Source organism: Calidris pugnax, unplaced genomic scaffold (genome assembly GCF_001431845.1).
Source record: "Calidris pugnax isolate Ruff unplaced genomic scaffold, ASM143184v1 scaffold102, whole genome shotgun sequence".
In the NCBI taxonomy this organism is placed as follows: Eukaryota; Metazoa; Chordata; class Aves; order Charadriiformes; family Scolopacidae; genus Calidris; species Calidris pugnax.
The window spans coordinates 4,857,124-4,878,590 of NW_015090846.1; the positions used below are offsets into that span (position 1 = coordinate 4,857,124).

Sequence of the window (21,467 nt, forward strand, 5' to 3'; positions counted from 1 at the left end):
AGGAATGAAGAGTGTTGGCACCACTGGAAATGTCACTGCTGTGAGCATGCTTCTCCAAAACCTGGCTGTGAAATCGCGATGGCCAGAGAAAGTGACACATACACTGCAGAGAGATCCATTGGGGTGATACTGGAAGCATGAGTGGTGAGAGGAGGGCTCAGCAGCATTTCACTGGCCATCTCCAGATCCAGGAGCCCCATCCTGGTCCTCCCCAGCTGGGGACAAGGTGCTGTGAGCACTGGAGTGCCTTCAGTCGGGCTGTCAGCCCCTGCCCTTGCTGCTGCCAGGGGTGGGGTGTGTATAGTCATCCCCATGGCCTTCAGAAGCGATGGGGAAGGTAGGAAACCAGCCTTTCCTGGCCTGATGTTGTGCTGAAAACAAGGAATGGGTTGTTACTGTCACGGGCTTTGGGCTGGATCTGGAGGAATGCCAAGCGGTTGCAATTTATCTGTAGTTCATCTAAGGATTTGCACTCTCTCAGTTGTGGAACTTGGGGGTTTAAAGCGGCGCATGCATGGGGCCCATTATCTAGTGTTTTCTGGTGTGGAAGAGGAGAAGTAATTGGAATTTGCTTCCATGATTATTTCTGTGACATACAGAGTTGCCCTGTTTTTCCGCTAGCCTTAGGGGCTGTTGCTTCATGCTTGGGTAAAGCTGTTTACTTTAAAAAAAAAAAAAAAGAACAAAAATCCTCTAGCATCTTTCCTAACTCCCCCTCTCCCCCCAAATCACAATCTGCAGTGTGCTGGTCAAGACATAATCCTGTTCCTTTCCCTGTAGGTGACGACTTCATCAGGAAGTAAGTGCTTCTCGTGTCGTTCTGCAGCAGAGCGAGATAAATGGATGGAAAACCTGCGGCGTGCCGTGCACCCAAATAAGGTAGTGGCTTTGAGGAATTGCCTCTGTTATAGTTCAGTTCCTCGTTATTACATTTTATAGCCCAGTGCATAGTATCAGCAGGGGACGTATTGTCATTTCAGCGAGTAAGTGTAACTGTGGGTCAGCCTTTTTCCATATTGCTTTCTTCCACAATTATATTTACAGGCAAGTACCAATTATTTCCCCCCCCAGCTTTTCTCAGCACATGCTGCTTCAGCTGTTGCTAAGAATTGATCAGACCTGAAGAATCTTTGGTCTTGCTCTGTTACTGATGATACTTGCTGCTTACGTAGGACTTCCCACCTCCCAAAAGCTCCGGGGCAGATGTCAGGTAGCGGCCAGCAAAGTGCAAGACTGAATAGTCCGAAGAGTTGACACATCACACTCCCTGACTCCTGTAGTATTTTGCAGCGTCTGCTTTAGGGATGGGGAAACTCAGATGCCCATCACGGTGAGTTCTCTGAGGCACTGGTGGACCTCAGCTTTCCCTTCCCCAGTCAGTTGAGGTGGTGGAGTCATCCCCGCCGGGGTTGGATGGAAAGAAATCCTTCTCTTCACTAGAACACAGGGACACCCAATATGCTTTCATGACCCACTAAAACTAAGCACATCCTAAAATAAAATCTACAGCTGCTTCTCCCTCTCTGCACTGGAGTTAGCTACCAAAGATTGATCGGGACTGATCAGCTGCAGGATTTCACAGCTGATGAGCTCAATCAACAAGTCTTTTTCTGCTGAGCAGAGGAGACACAAATGATGGGATCCTGTGAATTCATTCCTGGTGTCAGAGCCACGTAACTGTGTATATGAGTTAGGTCCAGGCACAGCGGGTTATTAAAGGAGCCCTCCATGTCGGAGTTTGCTGTTCCCAGCACAAATGTCAGTATAAAACATTTCCTTCAATCTCAGAACGGGAGGAGCAGAGGGGAGAGATGGGTTTCTCCTCCAGCAGAGTGTCCCTGCCTGTGGAATTCAGTGACTCTGGTGCTCTCGGATGCAGCAGCACAGAGTAATGATCTGAAATAGCTGTGTGAGGCTTGCATGGTCACACTTACCACGAGAAAAGTGCTGGGAATGTGAGGTGGGGCTGGGCCCATCACTGTGGCTTTGAGATGCAGCGTGCAGTGGAAATCCAATTGGAAGTGTGCCCTCATCTCCAGTCATGCCAGTAACTGATGGCTAACTTTCCGTCTTTGTTCTGAGTTCGTAGACAATAAACTCTCAGTATCTGACTTGGTGTTTCTGTCAGGAATTCAGTGTTCTTGTGTAGTTCCTGCATGTACTTCCTGAACCTACAGTACCCCATTGTGGCCTTCCAGTAGAAAGGTCCCTGCCCAGACTCCTTGGCTGAGCAGGGAAAGCCGCGGTTCCTGGTTCAGTGAGGGGTTTTCCAAACAAAACAGGGCTCTGCAGAATCCTGAGCAGTGAGTGGTTCAGCTCCCAGTGCTTTATCTTTCAAGTCACTCCTGCAACGAACATCCCTGGATGTTCTTCCAGGATGAGGTCAGCATCACTGGGGAGCTCTTAAAGACCCACAGTATCCTGTTCTCCGTTAGTGTTTAAAAGGTACCCGAGCCAAATTTCTATTTCTGAGCTGTAATGATTGTCCTGTGTGACTCACTCTGCCTCTCATAACTCCTCTCGATGTTTTAGTTGGGTGCTCTGGAATTCTGCCCTAAAACATGGCAAGGTTTGTAAGTGCTGCTTCCCCTGCTGGAGGTGGTTGTGCTCCAGCCATGGATGAGGTGATCCCTGGGGGTGCGTTCAGATCCCTTTACTATTGCTCTGTTAACAGTAAAGCAAGTGTGCTTCAGTGTGCTGTAAAGCAGCTCTGCTAAAAAAGGAGGTGGTTGTGAGATGCCTCTGACACAGCTTCTGTCCTGCAAAAGCCATTGGTGATCAGGGAGGTTCTTTCAGCTTCTTCTCAGGCCCTCACGGCGGTGAAGAGGAAATGGTACATTTATGATTTGGAGGGGTTTTATCTTCCTTGTTCCTTACATTAATTGGCACCAACAGACATGGAGAGCATGGTGATATTTGGAAAATTAACATAAGTAGTGTTATTATGCACATTCCTGTGAGCCAGTATTTCCTTAAAATAAAATGTAATTAAACCTCTGCTCATTTAGCACATCCGAAATAATTAACTCCTATCTCCAGCTTTGTTGTGCTTGGCTTTCTGTTTTTTTTATTGACCTTTTTTTCTTTGCATCTTTTTTTCAGGACAACAGCAGAAGGGTAGAGAATATGTTAAAGTTATGGATTATTGAAGCCAAGGACCTGCCAGCTAAGAAAAAGTACTTGTGTGAATTATGCCTGGACGACGTTCTTTATGCACGAACTACCTGTAAATTGAAAACTGATAATGTATTTTGGGGGGAGCACTTTGAATTTAATAACCTCCCATCGCTCAAAAACATTACGGTGCACTTATACAAAGAGACTGACAAGAAGAAAAAGAAGGACAAGACCAATTTCATAGGACAGGTGAACATCCCCGTCAGCTCTGTCACGGGCCGGCAGTTTGTAGAGAAATGGTACCCCGTGGTCAGCCCCAACCCCGGGAAGGGCAAGTCCCCGGGGCCCATGATCCGCATCAAGTCGCGCTACCAGAGTATGAGCATCCTTCCCATGGAGATGTACAAAGAGTTTGCCGAGTACATCACTAACAATTACATGGTGCTGTGCTCGGTGCTGGAGCCCTCGCTGAGCGTGAAGAACAAAGAGGAGATGGCGTCCGCGCTGGTGCACATCCTGCAGAGTACAGGCAAGGCCAAGGTAAGACCCTTCGTCGCCCCTTGCGTCCCACCAGAGTCCACCAGGAGCAGAGTCCTGTGTTGGAAATCACCACATGGGTTGGGTTTCAGGCCTAGCCATCATTAACACACCCTATTTTCACTTTTAATTACAAACAAGTTGGTGACATGTGCAATACGAACTGCTTAATTATCAAAGAGGTTGGTGGGACCACAAGATACCGATGGAGTCGTTTTTCTCTCCTTCTGGAGGCTCAGGGGTCAGGCTCTACTTTGTGAACAGGCACCGGTGTAAAAGTAAGCAATGTGAACAGGCACCAACGTGAAAGTCTGTCCTGATGCTTTTGGAGGGGAGGTGTGAGGGGGTGTGGGGGTCCTGGGGTGCTCCCAGGGCAGTGCTCCTGGCAGGGTTGGTGCCAGCCAACTTGGGAGTGGTGGAAGTTCAGTTTTTGTGGGCTGCTTTGAACATCCTTCATGGCTGGGAATCCCCTGCCGGGTCTGGAGGAGAAGCAGGCCAGGAGGAGGCAGAGAGTGGGATTTAATCCTGGTTGGGGTCTGTGGGGGTAGAGGCAGGGTGAGCAGAGCTGGAGACCACCTTACTGGAGAGCACAGGCGAGTGCTGAGGTCCCTGGCACACGGGGCATGGAGGAGCATCCTTCCATCCTCAGCTGGCGTGTCACAGCCGTGGTGGGCAGTGCCAGGACTGCAGGAGTTAAATCAGCATTTTTCTCTGTTAACATCTCCCTGAACTCTGCAGGGAAGAGCAAGGTTTCTAAAGCTTTTCTGGCGCTGCAGAGACGTGGGCTCCTCACCTGAGGGGCAGTCGCCAGGCTCGGCTGCGGCTGCTGCAGGGAACGTGGCCGGGCTCGTGGATTAGATTTAGTTACCATCTGTCGAGCAGAGAAGTGGCTTGGCCTCCTGATCTAGTTCAAGGCAGGCAAAGCTCACTGAGAGGATTGCGGGGCCGCCGGCCTGTTGTTGCAGAGGCAGAGAAAATAGCTCGGTTAAAGCCTTCCTGATCCCAGCATCAGTGTCAGGCCCCAGGAGCACAGGGGAGGATGCCAGTCCTGGTCCCCTCGGCTGCATTGCCCTCGGTGGGGACAGAAGTGGCTTGTGGCTCACAGCCTGTGAAATAGTGTTGTGTGGTTACACGAGGAGGGCACCATTGGTGTCCCCATCCTCGCTCCTTGTGCTGGGGTCTGGTGCCATCAGCGTGTGGTTTCTGGGCACAGCCCTGCCTTCTGTCCCCCCCGTGCACCGGGGGCTCTGTGGCCCTGGTGGCATTGGTGCCAGGGCTCTTGTGGAATGACATGGCTATGGAAGACCCTGTCAGTGTCTGCCAAAGGCTTCAGGGCTCTCCCTGATCCCCACGCCATGGATCACGTGCGGGCATGGCTGAGAGCTGTTGTCACTGCTCCTGCCATCGGTACCGGGGAGGCTCCAGAGAGAGCAAGTGTGTTTCTAGACGTGTGTCTGCATCCGTGCTTGGGATCCCAGAGGCTCCACACAGGGGACACAGCAAGCAGTAAACAGGCTCGATGCATTTTCCCCCTAAAACAGAGCTTCTGCTGTCCCTGCCTGTCAGCTGCTGGCAGCGTTAGTGCAGGGTTTAGAGAGCTCTCGGAGCAACAGGAGTAATTGGAGCATGGGAATGGGGTGGTGTGTCCTCTGGAGAGGAGCTGGACGAGCAGAGGAAGGGAAAAGCAGCAGGAAGGTAAAAAAGCACGGAGTGGGAGATGGCAGCAGCCACTTGCCCTGGTTGTGTGACATGGGTACACCTCTGTGGCCGAGCACCACGACCCAGGGAGGGGACACAGCCCCAGGAGAGGGCAGGGGGTGCCTGGGCTGCTCGGGGGGTCTCTGCTGGAGCTGCGGCCCCTGCCCTCCGTGGGGCAGCCCCTGTCGGCCCACTCCAGGGAGGATGGGACAGGACGAGTCCATGCCCTTACAAAGGTCTGATTGCCGTGTTCTCCCGCTCCCCAGCATCACCTGGCTGAGCATCTCCCTGGAGTTTTGACACAGAAACAACAGTTTCTCACTTTTTATTCCCAGCCAGTCTGCAGGAGACACAGCTTGTTTCGGTTCTCTGTCGTTTGAAGGTCAGGAGGGTCTGTAGGTGGTTGTGTGTGCCGGGGAAGGCAGGTCTGGCTCCAAACTGCATCTGGTTTTGCTGCTGAGGACACGGTTCCTTCAGCCCAGACTCACCAGCACCAAATGTCTGCTGGTTGGGAGGCGACACCAAGCAGGAAGGTAAAACACCCGTGTCCCCAGGCAGGGCACGGTGAGGTTTGGAGTGGGGTTCAGAGCCTGGGAGGAGAACAGATCCCAGTGGGGGGGCCATGGAGCTGCTGGGTGAGGCTGTGGGAGGTGGGTCGGGGTCCCAGGCTGTGCTGGGGGACGACCTGAGCCCCATCAGGCAGTGATGAGCACCCCCTTCCCGGCACTGCATGCAGTGCCCCCTCCTCCTCTGTCCTCCTCTCACCCCCCGAAGCTTCCCCGGGCTGGAGGTGGGTTCCCCATCCTTGGGCCTTGCCAAGAGCCACTCCAAGGACCTCTCCAGAGCTCCCCGCTGCCCTGAGGAGTGCAGACGTGGCAATCAGCAGCCCCTAATTTATTTTGCTGATAAAGGGTTTTTTGGTGGCTCTTGGCTGCTGTAGCTGATGCTAAAGCAGCAATTACAGTTGGAGTGAGAAACAAGTGTCCGGTAGATTATCTATGAAGACTCGTTAGCAGCTAATTGCTCCTGCAGTGTTTCAGGCCTTGTTTTCCTGTAGCGATTTGCTGTAAATATGGTGTAATCCCTTAATGAGGCACGACCGATTGGGTACATGTGTCCACCCCGAGCCACGCAGCAGGGGCTCCCGCACAGGAGAGCTGGGACGTGGTGCTGGGTCGGTGATGCCACGTGCCAGCCACAGCCTGGCAGAAGGAGGACAAGGACTGTAGCTGAATTTTCTCCTAAAATACCTACTTCCTCCTGGCCTTCATAGCCGCATCACAACACATCCTTCCAATATCTGAAGGGGCTACAGGAGAGCTGGGGAGGGACTCTTTGTCAGGGAGTGCAGTGACAGGACAAGGGGGAACAGTTTTAAATTGGAAGAGGGGAAATTTAGATTAGATACCAGAAAGAAATTCTTTCCTGCAAAGGTGGTGAGGCACTGGAACAGGTTGCCCAGGGAAGATGTGGCTGCCCCATCCCTGGAGAGGGGTTCAAGGCCAGGTTGGATGGGGCTTGGAGCAACCTGGTCTGGTGGGAGGTGTCCCTGCCCAGGGCAGGGGGGTTGGAACTGGATGATCTTTAGGTCCCTTCCAACTCTAACCATTCTATGATTAAAAGGTGGAGAATGAAAGCAGAGAGTCCTCTCTGGGGTCCCAAGTGCATGCTTCCTTTGATCTCTGTTTGGGAAGGGGGAGAGCTCAATCCCTGCAGTGCTGTGCAAGGGTTTGGTGTGTGTCAGGCGCCCCTGGAACCCCCTGAGCAGCTGCCCAGGCGAACGGGTGGAGAGGGAGGGGAAAGGACTTCTGATAAAGTTAAAAGCACAAACAGCCTGGCTGCTGGAGCCACTGGAAAGTCTGAGAAACATCCAGCACCAAACCAGTGCAAGCGGTTGTTGAGTGTCTGTGTTGATGGGAGCTGGGTCTAGAAGAGGCATCGCTGTGCTGTAAGAGGGACACGGTTTTGTGGCTGAACGCAGAGACTCAGGCTCTCAGCATCTGTCCCTGAAGTGTGTGCTTCCATCCTCCCAGTGAGAACGCTGGTAAAATGCTACCTGTAAGGGCGGGGAGAGACGCCTGACTATTTTCATGTGTTTTGCAACCCACAGATAAAAGACACATGGTCATGATGACAAATATTTCTGGTTTCGTGCTTGGTGGTGCTGGGAGCGCTCACCCCTCCGTTAGCAGGGCTTGATGTGGCCCGAGTGATGTGGTTGGGGACAGGCTGTGTCCTTCCCAGAGCGAGACCCGCTCTGACTTTCCATGCTTCCAGAATATTTCCCAGGCTCAGATTTGTTTCGGGGCTGTCTTACAGCTTTCGGAGCCGAGTTCATGACCATAAATATATAAAAAATCCTCTCTTGTCCAAATGGTCGGCAGATCAAGCCCAGCATTAGACAAAGCTCTAACTAACCAGCTGCTCACTTGAAATAAATATTTATCGTGTTGTGAATGGAGTGCAGGATAAACATGTGGCCCTGTTTGTTTATGCTGGGTGGAGAATGAAAGCAGAGAGTCCTCTCTGGGGTCCCAAGTGCATGCTTCCTTTGATCTCTGTTTGGGAAGGGGGAGAGCTCAATCCCTGCAGTGCTGTGCAAGGGTTTGGTGTGTGTCAGGCGCCCCTGGAACCCCCTGAGCAGCTGCCCAGGCGAACGGGTGGAGAGGGAGGGGAAAGGACTTCTGATAAAGTTAAAAGCACAAACAGCCTGGCTGCTGGAGCCACTGGAAAGTCTGAGAAACATCCAGCACCAAACCAGTGCAAGCGGTTGTTGAGTGTCTGTGTTGATGGGAGCTGGGTCTAGAAGAGGCATCGCTGTGCTGTAAGAGGGACACGGTTTTGTGGCTGAACGCAGAGACTCAGGCTCTCAGCATCTGTCCCTGAAGTGTGTGCTTCCATCCTCCCAGTGAGAACGCTGGTAAAATGCTACCTGTAAGGGCGGGGAGAGACGCCTGACTATTTTCATGTGTTTTGCAACCCACAGATAAAAGACACATGGTCATGATGACAAATATTTCTGGTTTCGTGCTTGGTGGTGCTGGGAGCGCTCACCCCTCCGTTAGCAGGGCTTGATGTGGCCCGAGTGATGTGGTTGGGGACAGGCTGTGTCCTTCCCAGAGCGAGACCCGCTCTGACTTTCCATGCTTCCAGAATATTTCCCAGGCTCAGATTTGTTTCGGGGCTGTCTTACAGCTTTCGGAGCCGAGTTCATGACCATAAATATATAAAAAATCCTCTCTTGTCCAAATGGTCGGCAGATCAAGCCCAGCATTAGACAAAGCTCTAACTAACCAGCTGCTCACTTGAAATAAATATTTATCGTGTTGTGAATGGAGTGCAGGATAAACATGTGGCCCTGTTTGTTTATGCTGTGAGGATTTGCTTTAGCTGAGCAGATGTACTGACTCCCCCCGCGCCAGCTTGTTGGGGTCCCCATGTCCCCTCCTGGGTGGTGCAGGGGGGTGTCGGGTTTGGGCTCTGCTGGCAGTGCCAGTTTAAGTGCAGGACCTGCAGATATGGTGCAGAGCTGCCCAAAAGTGACAGGTCAGCTCAGGGAGGGGACTGGGAGATGCCTAGCACGGCTGGGCTTGAAGGCTGGTGGCACCAGGGCTTGGTGGGTCCTTTTTGGGGGTGCTCCTCTACCTGCACTGGGGGGGCTGCGGATGCAGGGAAGCAGGGACGCTGCACGCCTTCAGCCATAGATGAGGTGGGCACCAGCCTTATCATTTTACCCACAAAGAGTTTATCTCTCCGATGATATTTTATAGCAGCCATAGTTGGGCTGAGAAGGCTTTTTAATCAGTTTTATGAGCACCCCCACCGGTTTCCCCCCTCTCCCTCAAGGCGGCAGTGGGGCTGGTTGGAAGGATGGAGAAAAGTGGGTGAGGGGGAGCTGCAGGGGTGAGTGTTCTGGGTGTCGGGGCAGTTAACACAGTTAGTGTTATATCCCTCAGGTTTTCTTATTGCCCTGCACAAGGTGATGGATATAAATGCCTGTGCGTTAACCCTCGTGTTGCCACTGCACCTCCTTTTCCCAGGGAGAATTAGAAAACACCATCAAGGGTGGGCTCCAGTTCTCAAAGGAGGGAACGTCACTGCATTTCCCAGCAGAGGGGTGTCCAGCCCAGATCCACTGGGTGGTGGTGAAGAGTTGGGGACTGGGGTTCTTGGTCTGCCCTGGATGCAGTGGCTGCCCCTCTGCCATTCTCCTCACACAGCTCAGCACCACCGAGCCCCACGGTTCTCTGCCACCAAAGCACTGACACCTCCGTGTGTCCTGACACTCGTCCACCTGTAACCTACAGCCCTACCAGCCCCTGGTGAGTTCCACCTTTGCATAAAAGCCCAGCTGGACTCTGGGCTAGTCTTTGAAATAAGCAGTAATCTTATTACCTTTATCAATTCAATCCTCTTAAGGTTAAGTCAATCCTATTAATCAGGCTTGTGATGTGGAGAACCTTATTATTTCAAAGTCAATCTGCCCATCAGTCAGTTACAATATTGGGAACAATCAGCTCCAGCCCAGCAGGGTGCCTGACCCCAGTGCTGTCTGTGGGGACACGGGTCTCATCAGCTCGGTGACACCCCCACGTGTGTGGACACACATCCCTGGGGCTGGAGGACCTTCCTCGGGATGGCGAGGAGCAAAATCCTTGCTGGATGGGGGCAGGATACCTCCTGCCAGACCTGTGTTCTCCTTGGCTTGCTGTGCTGAGGAAGTGCCCCTGCTGTCACCGCCGCCGTGCCAGGAAGTTTTTTCTTCCCACTTTTTGTGTTTGAGCATTGCAATTAGTCTGCTTCCCTGGCCCCATTGACATGGGCGTCGTGGGGTTGTGTTCTTGGGCAGGTGTTGGTTTTTCTGTCGGTGGATTTCACTTTTCAATGAGCTTTTTCAAACTCGGCCCCCCCCAGGGCACGGTGCTGGTGCCGATGTCTGCTGACACGGGGAAGTCACCTGCAGGGACATCGCACGGGGGGACACGAGGCTGCAGTGTCCTCGTTTCCAGGGCATCACCCCTATTTCCATATTCTCCTTCCAGCTCCTCCAGACAAAGGTTTGGGGGATCCTCACACAGTCCTGCTGCGAGATGACTTACTTAATCAGACGTCCTTAATTGCCGTGTGTGCCAGGGACGAGGCAGAGGTTAGGAGGTATTTCCTCACCTGCAGGAAGATGCTCTTTGGTTGTGGTTTGGGACAGGAGGATGAATTCACCCAGGTGGGGCAGGAGAAGTGGCATCTGAAGCTCAACAGATGCAAGACCCAGGGGAAATGGGAATGTTTTTAGGCCAGGGAGGTGCTGAGGACTGTCCCCACCGCGGGGACCGGGTGCTGCGCTGGGTGCCTTTCTGGAGGAGCTGCCATAGGATGACACACGCAGCTGTGGGCTCATGCGTGGTTTATTTGAAAAGTGCTGGAAACCAGCGCAGCCTTGTGCTGTCATGCTCTGAATTTATTTATTTATGAATTGCTCTTCTTTATCAGCATATGTGAAGCGACTGAAGTCGCGCAGGTTCAGCTGTGTCCAGTCTGAGGCAAATATCCTTAAAATAAACACGGGAGCAAGCCTGCAGAGCGCTGCCACAGCCCTTCATTTCTACTGTAGACCTTTTCCTTCCCCTCTCAACTCCGATATAATGAAATAAAGCATCTTATTTTCTTCCATTGCCAGGGGCCCTAACTGAAAACAACCCCCTGCTGATCTCTGCTGCTCAGAAACAGGGAGTTTTATTGGCTTTAGTTATTGCATTTTATTCAGAGCCTTGTATGTGGGTGAGTGAGGCCCCCGGAGGGATTCGACAAGTATTTGCATTCCATTTGTGTCTTCCGAGTGCTGGCTGCTGGCGTACTTAAGGCAGAGATACCAGACGTGTGATCCAGAGCCGAAGTGGCTGTTTTGTGTGGAGGGAAGGCAAGATCTGGGAGATGGCCCTGGGACAGGAATCGCAGGATGTCATGGGAACTGACCCAGGGCCGAGGTCCCTTTCCTGTGGCCAGCAGAGCTCCGCGGGGCCACCGAGAGCAGAGGATCTCACTCGAGGATGCTGGCTTGTGGGTATTTTGGTCCCTGGTGGATCTCAGGGACAGTTCATACAGCCCAGGAGGATGCTCCTTGCAGCCTAGAGAGGCTGGACCTGCTGGGGACGGTGAGAAGCCCTGGCTGGGAGGATGCTGTTGGCTCTCCTGGCCCTCGCCTCCATCCCCTGCTCAGTAACAAGGCTGGATTCTGCCACATTACACCCCAGCTTTGGGAGCTGCGCCGTAACGGAGCTCTTGGGGATTTCAGCAGCTTTTCTTCCCACTTTGGAGACAAGGGATCGTTTTTCTCAGCTGTGGAGCTGCAGGTGCTCCGTAGGGACTAACGGCCGCAGCAGAGGTTTCAGGGGGATCTTCTCCGGCTTTGTGTTGAGCCCCACGCTGGAATTTTGCTTCATTTTAAATTCTAGTGAGTTCTGTAGATCAGCTAAAATCATCAGAATTCATGCTATTGCTGGCTAAAACTTGGCCCCTGGGTTTCCACCGCCCGGCAGCCCTGGCTCGCCGTTGGGTTGTGCATCCCAGCTTGGCCCCGCATCCCGTGGCAGCCAGTCCTCAGCTGACAGGAGAGGGGAAAAGCAAACACTTGGCTGAGAGAAGCTATAAAACTCAGTGTTCCTGAGATAATTAGTATGTTGGGAAAGTGACAGGATAGAGAATCAAGCAAAGCCAAGGTCAGCGGCTGCTAATTAAGAATCAGCACCTTGTGTCAGCCTGAGCTGTGGTTTGGAATTGAAACGTACCCCAGGAGAGCCCCGGGAAGATAAAGGTGACAGAGTTACCCAGATAGCAGCTAACGGGATTTGAGCAGGGGTTTAAAGTTTCATTCCAGCTTGGCTGATAAAAGGGGCAAAATGAGAGAAAATAGTGGGGGGAGGCGTGTGCTTTGCTTCCAGGGGGGGATTTTTGCCTCTGCAGCTGCCGGAGCATCGCTGACATGGCAGGATCTGAGGAAGGGGATCTTCTGGCTGAAGAAATAATGGAAGTGTCATTTTTCTTTTTCTCCAAAGCTCCTCCTCTGGCTTTTTTGGAGGCTCTTCTGGGAAGGTCAAGGCAGCTGTTGGTCCCAGTCTCGTGGGAGAGACGGGATGAGAGTTGGGCTGCAGAGGTACCAGCCTTCCTCCCCTGTTCTCCTCTGCTCAGAGGGAGACGTACCTGCCAGCCGCTGGGATTTTCCTTTCTCTGGGACACAAGCAGAGTAACAAAGGGCCTGTGGATTAAATGGTTTGGGTCCCTTGGGTTGAGGTGGAGCTGTCTGTGAAACCTTGATTAAACTTCCAATGCGCAAGTGTCCCTGTGAAAAATGGAAGGGAGCTAAGTGCCTGCCTTGCAAACCTCCCGCTGGCAGGGAAAGGGACCTGAGTGTCCCCTCTCCCCAGCGGGGCTGGAGCAGCCTGGGTGATGGTCACTGATGGTCACAGCCCAGGGGGCTCTGGGAGCTGGGTTTGCCATGGGGACAGCGGGGACAGGACCTGGGGGGCTCCTGCTGCCCCTGCCGGGAACAGCTTCCATCTGGTACGGTCGTGACAAATGAAGGAGAATTTCTTAGTGAAAGGTTATTACCGAGCAGATTATTTTGTTTCAGAGGAAGGCAGTGTGAAAAAAGGTGCCCTTGGTTGTAGAAGTGAATTTGTATGTCAGCGTTGCTCTGCCTCCCGCACGGGGAAGCAGCGAGAGGTTTCAGGCATGTGATTTACCGGGTGCCAGCAGCCCGTGTCCCTCTGTCCCCCGGGGTCCCCCTGTCAGCCCCCCAGCGCGGGCAGGAGCTGGGCAGGGGCCCAGGGCTGCTTTTCCCATTAGCGGCGCAGAGGACACAAGCTGAATATGTATTAGCATTAAAAGCTGCATGCCATTTCTCCTGCATTAAGGCTGGCTGCAGCACACTAAATATCACACCACGTAGTGGATTTTCAGCAGAATGCACGGGGAGCTACGTGACCCTCTCCCATCAGATAACGCTGCTGCTGAAGCAGACGTGGAGCTGGGGCTGAAGCGCTGTTTTTCGGTTAGAATTTGCATTTCTGTGGCCCAGCTGCTGACCGGGGCAGTGTGTGCTCTGCTCCTGCCCACCCCTTCCATCACTCTGCAGCACAGAGGGTTATAAAATCGCCTGGCGTTTGGCTGTGTGCATGTCAGACCAAAAATGTGCCCAAAATGTGTGTGTGTGTCCTATCAGTGCTGTTTATTTCCATGAATACTAAGGAAGCAGGACGTTTGAGCATCTTGATGCCCTATTACAGGCTTGATTCTCCGCTGTTGACTGCGGGGCACAGCTCAGGACATCTCATTGTGCCCCTGTTACTCACCAAACACAGCCACAGGGAACAGCACAGAAAATGTTTCAGCCACAAAAATATGAGGCTGATTTGAGACCTAACCGAGAACTGACCAAAAAGGTTCAAAAGTGCTGTGTGCCTGGACTGAGTCATTTTTGGGGGTGCAAAGGTTGTGTCTCTCCAGTGATTTATGTCTCCTCTCGTCTCCGTGAGGTTGGAGGAAGAGGAGAGAAGTGGGGCTGGTGTTGGCACATCATGCACACCGGGGAGCACCCGTGGCACCTCCACTGCCTCTGGTGTCCTCCCGAGGTGACACCTCTCTGGAGAAGGGGAGGCTGCTGAACGAGGCGTATGTCACTGCCTTGGTGACCCACCATGGGCTTTGCTTTCCAGGATTTCTTGACTGACCTGATGATGTCTGAAGTTGATCGCTGTGGTGAGAATGAGCATCTCATTTTCAGGGAGAACACACTGGCCACCAAAGCAATCGAAGAATACCTGAAGCTGGTGGGGCAGAAATACTTGCAAGATGCCTTAGGTACGTATAGGGGGTTGGCAAGTCTCACCCAGAGGGGTCCTCCTCTGAGCTGCAGGGTGCTCTGGGTGGTGGAGACCGTCAGCTGAGCCCTGATGGCCATCAGAGGCACCAGCATGTACTTGCTGGAGGGTTTCTCTGGCAGTGGGATCCCAGCCCGGGGCACAGCCTCGGCCGCAGGAGGCAGCTCCCTGCTCCCAGGTGAAGGTCACTGCTGAGTTAGCGCTTTAATTTGCTTTCAGAGGAGATAACACATTGATATTTGAAGGCATTATGCTGCCTGCCAAGTCTTCTGTCAGGGTGGCTGATGGAGCCCTCCCCCTGATTGCACACCCCCGCAGAGATGCTCCCCCCGTTCCTCACGGCGCCGGGGAGTCAGATGGGATCTCCTGAGTCCTGGTGACGAGAGTCACCTCCCGCATCGCGCTGGGAACCCTCCCAGTGGTTTTTGGTTGTTTTTTCTGAAGTGTTGGCTATGGTTATTGCTCCAAAAATTTTTCTCTTGATGCAAATGAAAACAATTAGAGCTTCTGCTTCTGGGCAGGTCAGGAAGGAGCTGGTGCGTGGCTGAGCACAGCCAGCACAGCAGGAGGATGGGGAGAGGCTGCCTCTGAAGCCTCGTGTCTGAACCTCAGCCGAGGGCGGCCGGCTTGGACCCACATCCTAGCAGTAGGCTGGGCCCACTTTCTACTGAGCCGTTAATTTTTCAGTATGCTGGGTTCCTACCAGTGCATTTGTGTAATTTTAGCAAGGTGCAAAGAAGCGTAAATATTTTATTAAGGTAATAATAATAATGACAGAGTTGAGGAAGGGGAGATCGTTGGGCAAATTCAGTCAAACCAACAGATAGCCCACAAGAATAGGAAAAGGAATATTATTTATTTATGCCTTGTAATGCTTTCTGGTTGAAGGCAAGGCTGTAAGTAGATTACCTTATAAAATTTCTCAAAAGCCAGGAGATTAATGAAGGCAGAGAATTTTGAAATATTCCCCTTTCAGGGCTCGATGCAAATGCTGCCGAGCCAGCTCCATCCAGTACAGGAGGAGCCTGCGGTTCTCGCTGGCTGTTCGCGGCGCTGATTCTGTGTAGACCTTTTATCAGTGAAATGATTCATCTGTGTGTCACAAGGTAACACAATACAGCATAGTGCTTTCCTTTAAACCAGGGAGCACAAGCAAGTAATAGGGCCGGATAATAACAGCAGGCATCACCTGCAGGCGGGCAGAGAGGCTCCAGAGCTCCCTGGCAGAGCTGAAAATACATTGGAGAGGCTCTCCAGTACGTAATTAAAATCTGTTTTGGCAATAGGGGAGGAATGCAGGCTAGAGTGGGCAAAAAACAAGAGGATGGGAAAATCCAAGATGGTCAGGAATTGGGAGGGGAGCAAACCAGCTGGAATGAGAAATAAAACCAATGCAAACCGTTCTCCCAGAACATCACCCAACCCTGCAGGTCCCTGCGCTGCCTCTTCATCCCCAGTATCCCGCTCCCCACTCTCCCCAGCCCCTGCTTTGTGCTGACTGGGATTGATGGTTGCAATCCCCCCTGGTTGGACACGTGTCAGGGCAGTGGGGACACCCCCCAACCAGGGTCTGTGCCTGGTACCCGGGGTGAATGTGGCACGAGGCGAGGAGCTGGCAGAGCAGGAGCACGGCCTGAGTGTCCATAAGGGTGAGGAGCAGTCAGGCAGCAAACAGGAGTGCAGGGAAATGCAGAGATGTATTTTAATTTAATTTTGTATGATGTTCAGCTCAAAATAAACCAAGTAAATGGTTTCTTTCCTTTAATTACTTATTTCTCCTGCGAATCACACTGGCTCGTCAGCGCCAGGGCAGAGTCTGCAGTAGCAGGCCACCCTACAAATAATTACAGAACTTGCCAGAGTACTTCCTACTGGATTAGCCCAGGGGAGCATCTCTGGAACTGGTGCGATGGGGGGGTCAGGGGAGGCCGAGGAAGCGGGCCCTTTGGCAGTGATGTTCTGATGCAACAGCCCGTAGCCACAGAGGCAGAGCTGCCAAGTGGGGAAGAGGGATGGAATATGGTGTTTGGGAGCAGGGGTGCCTCTCTGCAGGGTGTGCTGGGGGGGTTTGGGAGCTCCCGAGGCAGTGTTGGCTGCTCCTGCATCCCCTCGGAGGTCCTGGGAGCTGGCTGGGGCACCCCCTGCCCCGGGAGCCACCGACCTTTCTCCTGCCCTGCTTCTGTGATGGGGAGTAGGGTAACTAACTGCTGGGGCAGGGGGGCTTATGAACAGAATTGCTTGAAGGCTGTGCCTCTCGCGTCCCCAAAAGCCATCACCCACTGTCTGTTTTACAGGGGAATTTATCAAGGCACTGTACGAATCAGATGAAAATTGTGAGGTGGATCCCAGTAAGTGTTCGTCTTCGGACCTCCCTGAGCATCAGAGCAACCTGAAAATGTGCTGCGAGCTGGCCTTCTGCAAAATCATCAACTCCTACTGGTGGGTATCCTGCGGGTGTCGCTCCCCTCTCTATGTCCCCAGATAATGCAAAAGCAGTACAGCTGCAGGGGACAAGGGTGGCACCAGTTCTCTTCAGGCTGTTGGTCTCTGCCCGTGTCCTGCAGTGCAGACGGGGGTCCTGGTGGTCCTGGGGATGGCCAAGGGGTGAGACAGCAGCCAAAGTTTGAAGTATCTGCTGTGGGGATGTGACAGCCTCACTGATTCCCCGTCACAGCTGTTCCTGGCACAGAGACACGGGGACAGGGTGGTGGAGTTGAGGAACATGAAATGCCTTTGCCAGTGTGACCAATTCGGAGAGGGACTTGTTGCCAGCTGTATAGAAAGTCTGGAATAAAGGGCAGAAATGCGTGTCCTGGGTCTCCTCCCCGTGTAAGGATCCAGTCTGGGTCAGAGGGTCGGGCTCTGCCTGCCTCCCCAGGCCAGGGAGAAGAATGAGGTGAAGTTTTGAAGCCCTCCGTGCAGCAGGCAGGGTCTGTGACACCCCCTCCTGCCTGCCAGGGAGCCCCGCCAGCACAGGGAGCTTTTGTTGAGGCAGATGTTCTCCTGTTGCAGAGTGCTGGAGCCCAGCAGGAGGATGCTGTGGCTCCTGGGTTGCTGTTTGGCTCAGCCCCTGCATTCCTCTGGGTTAACCCCTCTCTCTCCCAGCCCCGGGGTGCTTGCGGCTGCGGAGATGGGGAGCCCGTGGCCTCCTTGGCCCGAGGCCTGGTATGCAGTTTGAGGCATGTTGTTCTCAGGGTAAAGGTTCTTGCAACTAGTCAGGACAAGCCCGAATATACAAAATGGACTGGGGTGAGGAAGTTGTATCCTGCTGTGAAGGTGGCCGTCAGGCATGGCTGTGCTCGTGGTGTCACCTGCTGCTTGGCCCTGGGGACAGGGGACCAGGGGCCTGTGGCTCTGGTGCAGACACTGCCTGCAGAGGTGACCTGAAAGGGGGAAAGAATGGGCTTGTGACTCTGCTTAGAGAAATAAAAATATTTTCTTTCTGCTTGTTGCTAACATACCCAGGGACTCTCGTCCTGATCACATGAGAGGATGATGGTGTTTGTCTTACTGCTGGATTTGCAGCCTTCCTGCCTGAAAGTCTGGGCTTAGGTTTTATTAATGTGTTTAGTAGCAACACTGTTGTTGTGAAACATCAACTAAGGATAATACAGAGGGAAGGAAGTCTCTGATAATAAGGGTTTTTCATTTTCTCTCTTATCCCAGCTGTTGTGTTGAGGTCTGAAAACTCATTATATGTAATCTCCCAGGGTACTGAGGGCACCCTGCTGCAGGACCAGGATGGGAATTGCTTTTCCTGATACTGCTCAGGGGGAGGACCAGCAGAGAGAGCCTCACACAGCCTTCCTTTATCTACCACACAGGGCAGATTTCCTTACAGGTATCCTATACCTTATCCCGGGCCAATTAATAACTCTCTGACTCAGGAATGGTGTTTACCTGCTCTCCCAGGAGGGATTCACTGCTTTTAATCACCAGTGAATTCTAATTGTTTGAATTAATGTCTTCCTAAAAATACTGAAAGCAGCACTAAAAGGTCACTCTAAAAATAGGCTTGGAAAGTGACCTGAGGAAAGTCAGGAATGAGTGGGAAGTTTGTTCCTCCAGCCCTGCCTTCCCAAGGAACCCAGCGCAGCTGAGCTGCTGCTCCAAGTGGTTCCCCCTCACTCCTTTGTGCTCAACGGTTCTTGGGGATTAATTGGGCTGATGAGGGTTCAGGATTGGCCAAGGTACCCTGACAGCTAACGATCTTGCTTTAAATAGAGTGCCAGCGCGTGCATGCTCATCTGCTGGAGAGAGTCAGAGAGAGGAAAGAGGTTTACAATAACTGAAAATTGTTATAATTATGACATAATTTGGACATCTGGAAAGTTTCAGTGTAAGCAGAAATTCAGCATGTGGAAGCTCGTTACTGGAAAGTTGGGTAATGAATTACGGGCCCGTTTGTCACATAAAGCCGGGTAACTGAATTCCATCCGCTCTTACACAATTAAACTTTTATGGTCCCCCAGCCTGTGACAGCAAGCAGCACTCACGGGCTGCACGCAGCCGGCGCATGCATTTTCAAGGGTTTACTTTCCAGTAACTGTACAACCTGTCCTGATCGCTCAAGCCTTAAATTGCTTAAAGGATTCTCCTGTTTCTGGGCAAATACCATGAAGCAAAAGGGCTTTGTCCAATTGTGTGGATCAAGCCAAAGACAGAGGAGAATTTATCCAGCCGAAGACGTTGGCTAATGGTATTTATAAAGCACAGGGTAAAAGTTCATGAGTGTGAAAGCGTGAAGCCGGGAGGGAGCATTTGCTGAGAACTTCATGGAGTGTCACTGCCTGTGTCAGGAGGTCGGAGAGAAACCTGAAAATCTGGAGAGCAGCTGAGTGATCTCCTCCGAAGGCAGCTGTGCTGTCCCTGGGGTGGGAAGTGCATGGTGGGGTGCCCATGGGCTGGGGTAACCAGCAGCCCCAGGCCTGGGACCACTCACTTGGGCTTGAAGAAGTCCATGTCCGTAGCCCTGGGAAGCAGAGTTTGGAGGCCTGGAGGGTGCTGCCGTGGGGGTTCTTCGCTGTCAGTGCTTCTCAGTTTTGGAGCCTCTCACCTGTTCTTGCTGCTTCTGGATGGTGGGTGGTGTGTCTGGCCATGCAACTCCCATGGTTTTCTCCTCTCCCCGACTCGTGCGAGGTTCAGCCACAGGACAGCCGGTCCTGGGAGGGGGACAGGCTGGTGAGAAGCCAGCTTGGCGCTGCTTTGCTTCTTCCAGAAGGTCCCTGCAGCAAAAACGGGGAAAACGTCTTCTGAAATGGCTGTTTGTTAAGGAGATTTATGGCCTAAAATGGAGCCTGACCCCTCTTCAGTCTGTTTTTGTACCATCCAGCTCTGTGGGTAAACAGCTCTGGTTTTCAGACAAAGAGGGTGGTTGCTGGCCAGGGCAGCCCCCGGGGTGGGTAGGGAACCGTGTCCCAAGGGACCATCGTCAGCGCGGTGGGACCCATTGCCAGGCTGCTCCCGCGGCTGGGGGCATCCAGCTGAGTAAATAACACACGCTGGGAACAGGATAAGGTGGGAGCAGGGAGCTGGGGAGGGCCCGGCAGAAACAGGCAGCACGTTCTCCAGCGATAAGGGCTGCAGCGAGCGCCGGCCGGACCCAGGGGAATTGTGGTATCCAGCAACGCCGGGCTGAGGTCTGTGCAGCTACAAGGCTGGAATAACTCCGGTGGGGATCCACGTCTGTATGAGTCACAGTGGGATTTGATCCAGGTGCTTGAACAGGAGTATTACAATGGGCAGAGCCCTCCCTCCGAGGGAGGGTGACCCCGTGCTGCCGGTGTTCCTGCCCCGGGGGTCCTGCGGTGCTGTGTGTCTCCAGGAGACACTCTCCACCTGGGTGGCTGAGCTTCCCCCCAGCCCCAGGTGCCCCGTGCCCCAGCCAAGCTGGCTTGAGACGAGCTGCTTTGCACAGTTTGTTTCCTATCTCTGTCTTCCCACTTGCCTGGGGTTTTGGCACCCAGCACAACCAGGAACAGTACTCTGAGGAAAGCAGCTTCTCTTACAACTTCACGGAGCAGCTTTGCTTTTTTTCTGTGTGGTTTGAGTCTCCTAATGGACACTCTGCAGAAAAAAAAGGTGGAGATGCTGTGCTGGGTGTAGGTATCGGTGCTGCTGTAGATCAGCAGGGTGAGAGGGCTCCGCGTTGTACAGGTCTGGGTGTCGCACCCCACGACTGATACACACCATGTTCAGTTACTGCTGTGTGACAGTTTGAACACCCTGGCCTTGAACTCACCATCCCTGTGTGTCCTTCTGCCGTTTCAGCGTCTTCCCAAGGGAGCTCAAAGAAGTTTTTGCCTCGTGGAGACAAGAATGCAGCAACCGAGGCCGCCCGGACATCAGCGAGCGACTGATCAGTGCCTCCCTGTTCCTCCGGTTCCTCTGCCCAGCCATCATGTCCCCGTCCCTCTTCAGCCTCCTGCAGGAGTACCCCGATGACCGCACTGCACGCACTTTGACCCTCATTGCCAAGGTCACCCAGAACCTCGCCAACTTTGCCAAGTGAGCCGGGGCGCGGGGCCGGGCCGGGAGAGGGGGAGGGAAGCAGAGTGTCGGCAGAGTCCCACGCCGCCCGCCCCGGTCCTCCATGGAAAGGGCCTCTTCGTTTCCTGTTGCCTTTTCCCCCCACGTCTCTCTGGGACCCGTTCCCTCACTGTAGGGTCAGGGAGAGCATTTAAGTTTCCAAAACAGGACATGTTTTATGAGCAGGAAAACAGGCTGTTTTGACTGCACAGACGAGCGGGACCGTCCCGGCCCTTTGTCCCGTGATGGCTCTGTGTGGCACGGCTGGTGACAGGGCACTGCTTGCCTCCCTTGGGCACCAGCAGGACCAGAACCCCAGCAGCAGTGGTGTGCAGAGCTCAGGAGCTGATCTCTCCCTCCCACGAGCTCTGGGACCTTCCCTGCTTCTGCACTGGGAAGGTATGAAAAGAGAACAGGGACACTATCAATTTCCAACTAAGCCCGTTGGTTTGATGGAAACAAAGTGAGAGATTTCTGAAAATCTTTCCACTGGCTGCAGCTCTGAGCTACTTATCCTGAGCTCCGATAACAAAATGATGAGCTTTCCGAAACATGAATGGACAGTTTCTGTCCAAAGCTTCTTAGATTTGGGAACTAGCTTAGTACGCACGCTCCCAGCCGGGGATGCGCGTAGGGGCACGCGGACACGGACGGAAGACGTGCAAGTGTGTTACACCAGATGACAGAAATTCTCTATATTCCTCACCAATCCCT

At 53.1% G+C, this 21,467-nt stretch overlaps 1 protein-coding gene across 15 annotated transcripts in view; it reads left to right on the forward strand.

Moving 5' to 3' along the window:
• The window catches only part of DAB2IP (DAB2 interacting protein), a 202,076-nt gene that overhangs the window by 162,311 nt on the left and 18,298 nt on the right, over positions 1 to 21,467 (forward strand). For all 15 annotated transcript variants that reach the window (XR_001412131.1, XM_014942895.1, XM_014942900.1 and 12 more), the window contains 5 exons: positions 781 to 879; positions 3,103 to 3,657; positions 14,061 to 14,205; positions 16,520 to 16,664; positions 20,496 to 20,732. Coding sequence is in view for 14 of the 15 variants with exons in the window: in XM_014942895.1 (XP_014798381.1) it covers positions 781 to 879; positions 3,103 to 3,657; positions 14,061 to 14,205; positions 16,520 to 16,664; positions 20,496 to 20,732 (1,181 nt within the window). In the remaining variant the exon portion in view is untranslated. The remainder of the gene's footprint in view (positions 1 to 780; positions 880 to 3,102; positions 3,658 to 14,060; positions 14,206 to 16,519; positions 16,665 to 20,495; positions 20,733 to 21,467) is intronic.